Consider the following 10,204-nt stretch of genomic DNA (forward strand, 5'->3'; position numbering starts at 1 on the left):
ACAAACATGAGCAGCTTCACACTGCCTTACTTTTTAATTTTCTACTGGCCTACGTTACAAATGACATTAATTAACGTAAAACAAAGTAGCTAATTTGTACAAAGTAACTGCAGTAACTAATACACTGAATAGCTCGCCCTCTGTTTTGAAGTAATTATATCTAAATCGTTGACTTTACTCTAAAAATACCATTGAAACAATTCACTTTTCAATCATCTACCCAACTTTTTCTTTTCGAGACAGGTCCCGACCTTTCCTTCTTTCCACTGCTACCTTTGCCTCCACCCAAAAGACCATTTAGTGAGACATTCCCCACCCAAAAAGTCAAGAATAATAACGATAATTAATTTATTAAAATAATAATTTAAAAAAAAAACGACCACTTAATCCTAATAACAATCCACGAAAGGGGACGAAGAGGAACTACAAAGTTCCTGAACACCCCAGTTGGAGAGAGAACTCTTCGGATTTCTCTTTCTCTAAACTGAACCCCTGCCAAGTTAGTTTAGTTTAGTTCACTTTTCAAATAATCTAACATCCCCCGCTGGTACAGCGGTAACTGTACTGATTAACAACGCTGAAAACGAAGATTCGATTCCTCTCTGAGGACTCAGCAGATAGCCTGATGTGGGTTTGCTATAAGAAAACACACACACTAATCTAACAACGCTTCATGGAACATGGTGTTTATAATTTTCTAATATTCTAAATGCACATGACAAATTTAGACTTTTTGAGGCCGCCATGAAATTGCATGAGTTGAACAGCCCTCTAAATTTGACAATATAAGTATTTCTAGGACTTTTCTCATTTTAAGCGCCTTCCAGTTAAAATGTAAAACAAATTACATCATAACTGCAGCTCACAAAAGTATTTTAAAGATATACAGCAGCCGCTTTCTTCAATAAATACAAGCTTTATATATTTCCTTTTTAACACTATCGCAAACTTTACAAATTACTTAGTAGCTAGGTTTAAATAATTTTTTAATGAAAAAGATATAAATACTATAGATTTACTTAAAACTTGCCAATAACTACTGAATTATACCTGACACGACTCGTCGTGTCAATTAGTATCGTTGGATAATTAGTTAGAACTCCAGTTTTTATTTTAGCTGCTGTTAATATAATGTTATGTTTTATTTAATTATTCAAAGGGAACAGAATTTGAAATATTAAAAATTATAATGTCGTTCATTTTTCCAGTTTTCGTGAATGGTATATCCATGGGATTATTGAAGCAGCATCCCAGGTTTGTGAGAAAGTTGTAATAGTTCTGAATTTTCTGTGTTTAACCAAGTTGTACTAAAAACATTAAATTATACGTGTTTTTACTGCATTATTTTGACCAGGGTAATTTTGAAAATGCAATTAGTAATCGTAATTTGTAATAATGGCGTAATGAATTATGATTTTATTTTGAACTCGTATATGCTTCAATAAATGTAGTTAAATTAAGCCTTTTTATTTGTTTCTAATGTTGCATATTTAAGTTATTAAGAGTTTACTAAAATACATTTCAAATGATTTGAGATTTTTTCTCTTACAAATTATGGTGTTAAGTTTGCTGGATGCAAGTTATATTTTTGCATTTGAAGATACATTTCATATTATTTTGAAATAATACTAAATAATAGATGCTTAAAATAAATGAAAATGGATTATCTTTGATATAATATTATACTACTTTCAGGATTTGTAGTTCTGCTGTTTCTCATTGGTGCTACCAGTTTTTTAATCGAAGTATCCACACAGCAACACAACCTCTTCTCTTCCGCCTTTCTTTTCCACTAGGGTAGGATATAATAATTAACCTGATTATAATGTATTTAGTATATCATCCACATGATTTTCTAAATTATGTTTATTAATGTTTTAGATAGCCTGTCATTTACAGGCGTTTAAGTTTGTATAAAGTTTTATTGACACAAAAGCAGCATTTTGTAAACAATATTTTTAAAATATTGCTATAAATAAACTTTCATATCTTTTTAGTAATTGCTCTATGATTGTGTATAATAAAATTTACTGTTATATGTATTAATCTCACTTCACTGCAAACATAATGTAAGGGTTAGCTGCCTAGAGACACATATTGTACAGTGTACAAAGCATTGAGTACACACATTTTAGTAATCTAAAGGTTGCTGGTAATCCCTGTTTCATCCTTTACTTAATTGTTTTAAAGGAACACCAGAGATTTGTAAGAAAGATAACTTCAATGTGTAATGATAACACCGTTTACACCAGAATTAAGATTTTTTAATATTTATAAAATACAGAAGAAAATGAACTTTTCACCTACAATCTCTGCAGTATATTGTTTAATATTCTATAGAAAGGTTTAGGTACAATACACCAAGCTGGTTTTGAGGTAGGCTGGCAAATTAATGAAGTAAGAAGAAAAACTTATAACAACGGAGTCATTTTGAGTGGATTTTCCTTGTAATTCTAACATGCATGTTTTTTTATATGTATACAGCCATGTCAGTCAGAAGGAAAAGCTTTTAAGTGCCATTAGAACTGAATCTTTCATTAAGGTGTTGTTTTGCCTGAATGTTCAATTAGGGTGCAATTACTTGTTATGAACCATTATTTCACAGGCTATCACAGCTGAAAATAGCAGTTAAACTTCACAGATTGAAATTCTGAACAGCTGATGGTGGTTTTTGTAATCTGTTTCTTTATAAATGTTAGTGTATAAAGGTTTAACCACCAATGAACATGTGATCCAAGTCAGTCTATTTGAATGTATAATAAATCAAAAAATCATTAACTGCAGAAGCTTACATCTGGCTCTCTATACAAGAGTTGTGACAACAGGTTACGTTGTTGTTGGTCGTAATGAGAACTAGCTCTCCAAGTGCTTAACTGTTGGTGTCGTTTTATCTAGTGCTGAGCCGCTTCGCAAGAAGAAAAAAATTGATCCAGCTATTCTTAAAATGCGTGAAGAAAGGAAAAAACGACGTTTGGAGAAGGCTATTCGTAAGTTGGAAAAAACGACTCGAAGGCTGAAACCGATTGAAGAAATTGAAGTTGCACCATCTCTGAAGAAAGAAATTGGGTGCGAAAAACAAACTTTTTTACATTTTTGAGATTAAGTTTATTATTCTGTTGATCTTGCATAAAACACCCATGTATACTTTAAAAAATAAAAAGGAAAAAAAACCCGGATAGAGATATACTTGACGTTATTATTGTTTCACTTAATATTTCAAATGGATGTTTTTCTAATTAGATTTCTACTGCTCTAGAAAACTATTCATATTTTTGTTTGAGAATTAAATGCAAGACTTCTTAAAATCAAAAAATTCCTAAAACAAGCTGTAAGATTGTTTGTGTAAGTTAGGTCACCTGGACAAAAAAAGTCACATATTCACATGCAGTTAGCATTTTCACACACAAAAAAAACATGCATCAGTTTATGAATCGACCCATCAAATACTTATTGTAAAGAGAATGAAAATTATGACTTGTGGTGTGTCAGTAGATTCAACTTTCTTGGTAATGTTTGTTCTACTGAAATGCAGCTCAATAGGTTATGTTTACCATTTAAAAATCTCCTAAAAGAGGACCATCTTTTCATTCTTACATTTTACTCAAAATACAAGTCAAACCCCAAATTGTTTATTGACGTTTATTATATTTCAGATGGATACATGTATATATTTATAGCCTAAACTGCAGTATGATATTTAATTGTTTTATATCATGTAGTATTTTCTTTCAGATTAACCTATCATTCTTTCAGCCATTGGGGTGTTATAATGTTTTGATCAATCCCATTATGTCATTGGCAAAGACAAGCCCAAGAGTTGCCAGTTGGTGGTTTGGACTAGCTGCCTTTCCACTAGTCTATCACTTTGAAACTAGGGATGGTTATCACAGATAGTCCTTGTGTTACTTTACATGAAACTTAATAAACAAGTTTTTAAGATGTTGGAAACTAATTAAACTTACTGAATAAAGTAGATTAGTTTGTTTAATTCAGCATATATGTGCTGTAATTAAAACTACTTGGTAACATTCTTTAATCAAATGTAGGAGTGTATTAAACTAAAGATGTTATATTGTAGTTAACAAGTAAAGATTTTTTTCTTTTAAAGTTTAAGAAAGAGAGAAGTGAATAATTTGACATTAGAGGAAACTGAAGAACAGTATCAGCTGAAAAGACAGTGGGCTCACTACAAGTTCCTTCATCATCTGGCAGACGTGAACATGATAGAAAGAATTGTATCAGCACGAGATCGAGCCTTAGCAGCTTTACGTGAAGAGTCTGAGGAATTGTATCAGGAAGCTATTCAGGTAAGTTCACAGCTCTTATACATTGTAAAACATGCACAAACTGTTGGCTTTTTGATATCTGTTTATTTTTAAATCCTGAAAGTAAAACTGCATTTTTAAGCTGGTTCATTATATGGCTTCTGTCTCCATGAGAGATTATTTTTCACAAGAGAGAAAATAACAAGTGTGAAAATCCATAATTCTCTGATGACAACATTTTTGTACTATATTGGTAGTAGTATATTATAGAATATGTATTTAATAAAATAACAGAACAAATAACATTGAATAATAATAATATGCAAAAAACACAGACAGTGTACCATAACTATTACAATTTTTGTGATGTATCTAACGAGGACCCGGCATGGCCAAGTGGTTAAGGCACTTGACTCACAATCCACGGGTCGTAGTTTCAAATCCTCTTTGCACCAAACATGCTTGTCCTTTCATCCATGGGGGCATTATAATGTTTCAGTCAATCCCACTATGCGTTGGTAAAAGAGTAGCCCAAGAGTTGGCGGTGGGTGGTGATGACTATCTGCCTTCCCTCTAGTCTTACACTGCTAAAATAGGGCGGCTAGCACAGATAGTCCTCGTGTAGCTTTGTGCAAAATTCAAAATAATAATAATTATAATCTGATGATTCAAAATGAACCAGCAAAATGTCATTCAGTGTTGGTTCTGTTGGGGAAAACATTTTATTAAGAATCAATCTTCAAAGCTCTGTACAGAGAACAATATAATATCTAGTTTGACAGACAAAAACCTTACCTGTCTATTCATTATAACTAATGTACCCATAAACTTGAGTAAAAACTACACGCATTAATAAATCCTGGCTTGAGAGGGTAGTTTTTATTTGATGGTTCTGTAACCAAACGAGATGAAAGGCTAATGAGATAATTTCAATTTTTCAAGCCATGATGGTATTATAGTGAGTAATTTGTGTTAAATATACCAGCATCTAAATAAATAATTTATGTATTATTTACAGGTAAGAAACGATGACTTCAGTTACATATCACCATGTATGTAATCATACCATTTTGTTTAGCAATTAGTAATCCAATCATAAGTTGTTAAGTGGTTACACAAAATGTCTATTTTCACTTTATTTGTCATAACTTATGTAAATATGATTCGGCCTAGTCAGTTGCAAGATACTAAAAGGTGTCTGTAAGAAGATTATTTTATTTACATTACTCAAATTTATGAATTTGATGTTGAAATTACTCTATAATAGTCCATATATACAATTTTTTTTTACTTTATAAAGACACCCAATTAATACGAAACTTGATTTTTCTTTTTGCTAAAACATTTACAAGAACCCTTATCCTAAAATGAACATAGGTTATTAAATATCAGTGTATTGTGTAATTTCATTTCTTACTGACTTATTTCTTTCAGGTTGATTCAGCACTTATACCATTTAAAGTGTCTGGACCAGTGCAAACACCACCAATCAAAAATTATGATCCTCCTGATGGTGAATACACAGACATTACCAAAAGATGGGATATTTTAAGTTAAACTTGCAAAAAAAAGAGACAATAGATCATGCATAGATAATGTTTACATTTTTTTTAATGTCCTGTGTAATAAAAAATATGTAGTTTATGTTTCAGATATGTAGTTTATCTCTGTTTTTCTCCACCTAGTTTCAAAGATTCAAGATTGTGATACTTTCTCTAGTGTTCTCATCCTGTGGTTCATAGCTGAAGGTGTGGTGGCAGTGTTCTCATCTACTGGTTTGTAGCTCAAGGTGTGGTGGCAGTGTTCTCATCTACTGGTTTACAGCTGAAGGTGTGGTGGCAGTGTTCTCATCCTCTGGTTTACAGCTGAAGGTGTGGTGGCAGTGTTCTCATCCTCTGGTTTACAGCTGAAGGTGTGGTGGCAGTGTTCTCATCCTCTGGTTTACAGCTGAAGATGTGGTGGCAGTGTTCTCATCTACTGGTTTGTAGCTGAAGGTGTGGTGGCAGTGTTCTCATCTACTGGTTTACAGCTGAAGGTGTGGTGGCAGTGTTCTCATCTACTGGTTTACAGCTGAAGGTGTGGTGGCAGTGTTCTCATCTACTGGTTTACAGCTGAAGGTGTGGTGGCAGTGTTCTCATCTACTGGTTTACAGCTGAAGGTGTGGTGGCAATGCTCTTATTCTCTGGTTTACTGCTGAAGATGTGGTGGCAGTGTTCTCATCCTCTGGTTTACAGCTGAAGGTGTGGTGGCAATGCTCTTATTCTCTGGTTTACAGCTGAAGATTTGGTGGCGGTGTTCTCATCCTCTGGTTTACAGCTGAAGATGTGGTGGCAGTGTTCTCATCTACTGGTTTACAGCTGAAGATGTGGTGGCAGTGTTCTCATCCTCTGGTTTACAGCTGAAGATGTGGTGGCAGTGTTCTCATCCTCTGGTTTACAGCTGAAGATGTGGTGGCAGTGTTCTCATCCTCTGGTTTACAGCTGAAGATGTGGTGGCAGTGTTCTCATCCTCTGGTTTACAGCTGAAGATGTGGTGGCAGTGTTCTCATCCTCTGGTTTACAGCTGAAGATGTGGTGGCAGTGTTCTCATCCTCTGGTTTACATCTGAAGATGTGGTGGCAGTGTTCTCATCCTCTGGTTTACAGCTGAAGATGTGGTGGCAGTGTTCTCATCCTCTGGTTTACAGCTGAAGATGTGGTGGCAGTGTTCTCATCCTCTGGTTTACAGCTGAAGATGTGGTGGCAGTGTTCTCATCCTCTGGTTTACAGCTGAAGATGTGGTGGCAGTGTTCTCATCCTCTGGTTTACAGCTGAAGATGTGGTGGCAGTGTTCTCATCCTCTGGTTTACAGCTGAAGATGTGGTGGCAGTGTTCTCATCCTCTGGTTTACAGCTGAAGATGTGGTGGCAGTGTTCTCATCCTCTGGTTTACAGCTGAAGATGTGGTGGCAGTGTTCTCATCCTCTGGTTTACAGCTGAAGATGTGGTGGCAGTGTTCTCATCCTCTGGTTTACAGCTGAAGATGTGGTGGCAGTGTTCTCATCCTCTGGTTTACAGCTGAAGATGTGGTGGCAGTGTTCTCATCCTCTGGTTTACAGCTGAAGATGTGGTGGCAGTGTTCTCATCCTCTGGTTTACAGCTGAAGATGTGGTGGCAGTGTTCTCATCCTCTGGTTTACAGCTGAAGATGTGGTGGCAGTGTTCTCATCCTCTGGTTTACAGCTGAAGATGTGGTGGCAGTGTTCTCATCCTCTGGTTTACAGCTGAAGATGTGGTGGCAGTGTTCTCATCCTCTGGTTTACAGCTGAAGATGTGGTGGCAGTGTTCTCATCCTCTGGTTTACAGCTGAAGATGTGGTGGAAGTGTTCTCATTCTCTGGTTTACAGCTGAAGATGTGGTGGCAGTTTTCTCATTCTCTGGTTTACAGCTGAAGATGTGGTGGCAGTTTTCTCATTCTCTGGTTTACAGCTGAAGATGTGGTGGCAGTGTTCTCATCTACTGGTTTACAGCTGAAGGTGTGGTGGCAGTGTTCTCATCTACTGGTTTACAGCTGAAGGTGTGGTGGCAGTGTTCTCATCTACTGGTTTACAGCTGAAGGTGTGGTGGCAGTGTTCTCATCTACTGGTTTACAGCTGAAGGTGTGGTGGCAGTGTTCTCATCTACTGGTTTACAGCTGAAGGTGTGGTGGCAGTGTTCTCATCTACTGGTTTACAGCTGAAGGTGTGGTGGCGGTGTTCTCATCCACTGGTTTACAGCTGAATGTGTGGTGGCGGTGTTCTCATCCACTGGTTTGTAGCTGAATGTGTGGTGGCAGTGTTCTCATCCACTGGTTTGTAGCTGAATGTGTGGTGGCAGTGTTCTCATCCACTGGTTTGTAGCTGAATGTGTGGTGGCAGTGTTCTCATCCACTTGTTTGTAGCTGAATGTGTGGTGGCAGTGTTCTCATCTACTTGTTTGTAGCTGAATGTGTGGTGGCAGTGTTCTCATCTACTTGTTTGTAGCTGAATGTGTGGTGGCAGTGTTCTCATCTACTTGTTTGTAGCTGAATGTGTGGTGGCAGTGTTCTCATCTACTTGTTTGTAGCTGAATGTGTGGTGGCAGTGTTCTCATCTACTGGTTTACAGCTGAAGGTGTGGTGGCAGTGTTCTCATCTACTGGTTTACAGCTGAAGGTGTGGTGGCAGTGTTCTCATCTACTGGTTTACAGCTGAAGGTGTGGTGGCAGTGTTCTCATCTACTGGTTTGTGGCTGAAGGTGTGGTGGCAGTGTTCTCATCTACTGGTTTGTGGCTGAAGGTGTGGTGGCAGTGTTCTCATCTACTGGTTTGTGGCTGAAGGTGTGGTGGCAGTGTTCTCATCTACTGGTTTGTGGCTGAAGGTGTGGTGGCAGTGTTCTCATCTACTGGTTTGTGGCTGAAGGTGTGGAGGCAGTGTTCTCATCTACTGGTTTATGGCTGATTTTCTTAGGGGAACAAGATTATTGCACACTAAGGTAGAATTCTTCCCAGGATTGGAGAATAGTCATGAAACAACTAGAGGTAGACAGTGGATGACAAGACCTACAAGTTATATCATCAACACAAATGCCATGTGGTTTTTTCTGCATCGTTCCCAGGAAAAATTCCACTTTACAATCACATAATTTCAAACAATTCATCTTAAAAAAGCCAAGTTGTTAGATTTGTATTTTGTTTAATACAATTTCTGTTGGTAACAGTGATATGTGAAATATATATTAAAAAAACTAAGGTCCTCTAAAACAAGCTTTTAAAAATGGGGAAAAAAATTAAACTTTAAAAATTATTGTATCAGATATTCACATGAGGAAATTAGAAAAAAACACACAAGTAAATTCAGTGAAATCTTTGATATGTTAAATATTTCACAAACAACAACTACCTTACATTCGTATTTTAACCACAATGTTTTTTATATTATTTCTGATAGAAATAAACAATAATAGTGGATAAAGTTTGAGAAAACTTCTAAAATATTCAGAAGTGCCTTGGTTTTGTTTCTACTGACATATGTTGGGTTGTGAATAATTTGAATGCTTTGTAGTTTTAAGACCCCAGGTTCTGAAAAACTGGTCATAGTTTAGAGAAACAATGTCGGAGCCAAACAACGTATTGAAGGTGCCAGAAGACATAACCGTAATTCAGTGATACACTCAGAAAAAACTTACTCTGATTGAAATAAAATACAGGATAAATCTGGAAATTGTCTTGCCAGAAACTGCTTCACTCATGATGTTTGTAGGTGTTGCTTACCTTTGGATTCAGTGCAAGAAAAAAACAGTTCACATTAACTTGAAGATAAGAAATGTTGCTGATACTGGAGTAAAGAGACAGACAAGATGGATGATGTTGATTTTGGACAAGACTGAGATGCTGAAACCTTTAAACTAGCTGCATTGTTTTTCATATTCCATGGATTTGAAGTCTGAAAAAGATTCTGAAAAGTTGGGTCCAGTAGCTATTTCTACCAAACAGAGCCTTCTGGGACATAATATTTCAAAATTTGGAAGAGGGTCAGTTTTTGTGCATGGGGATCTTAACATTTTTTATTGTAGTTGATGTAGGAAATGCAAGTGTTTTGTAAGAGGAGATGATTAAGTCTCAAGTGGACAGTATTATTCATTTGTTTATGGAGAAATAATATAAAAATAAAGGTGTTTTTCGAAATATTTAAACAACTATCTCAATGTAATAAATACAAAATAAAACAAGTAATGAAAACCCTGGTTTGGTTTGGCCCTGTAATAAAGGTCTGCTAACAAAGTTCGGGTCCTTGTGATACCACACAATATTCCATGCACAGTAAACTGTGAGTGTACTGTAAGACCAACAGCCTCAATAATGTGTTTTAAGATTCTGATGACTGACTGTTTCCTCTGGTCAGTAGTGTGATATCAGGGATAGCAAGAGAGAGTCTCAGTGGAAAAC

The 10,204-nt window shown here is 36.2% G+C and overlaps 1 protein-coding gene across 1 annotated transcript; it reads left to right on the top strand.

Moving 5' to 3' along the window:
• Positions 1–1,050: 1,050 nt before the first annotated feature.
• Positions 1,051–9,997, top strand: mRpL40 (mitochondrial ribosomal protein L40). The gene is made up of 5 exons (XM_076494117.1): positions 1,051–1,254; positions 1,696–1,797; positions 2,896–3,066; positions 4,109–4,307; positions 5,700–9,997. Exons 1-5 carry the CDS (start codon positions 1,190–1,192, stop codon positions 5,820–5,822), a joined length of 660 nt encoding a protein of 219 aa, XP_076350232.1. The 5' UTR covers positions 1,051–1,189; the 3' UTR covers positions 5,823–9,997.
• The last annotated feature ends 207 nt before the right edge of the window (positions 9,998–10,204 follow it).

This window comes from Tachypleus tridentatus, chromosome 3, assembly GCF_004210375.1.
Source record: "Tachypleus tridentatus isolate NWPU-2018 chromosome 3, ASM421037v1, whole genome shotgun sequence".
NCBI classification, from domain to species: domain Eukaryota; kingdom Metazoa; phylum Arthropoda; class Merostomata; order Xiphosura; family Limulidae; genus Tachypleus; species Tachypleus tridentatus.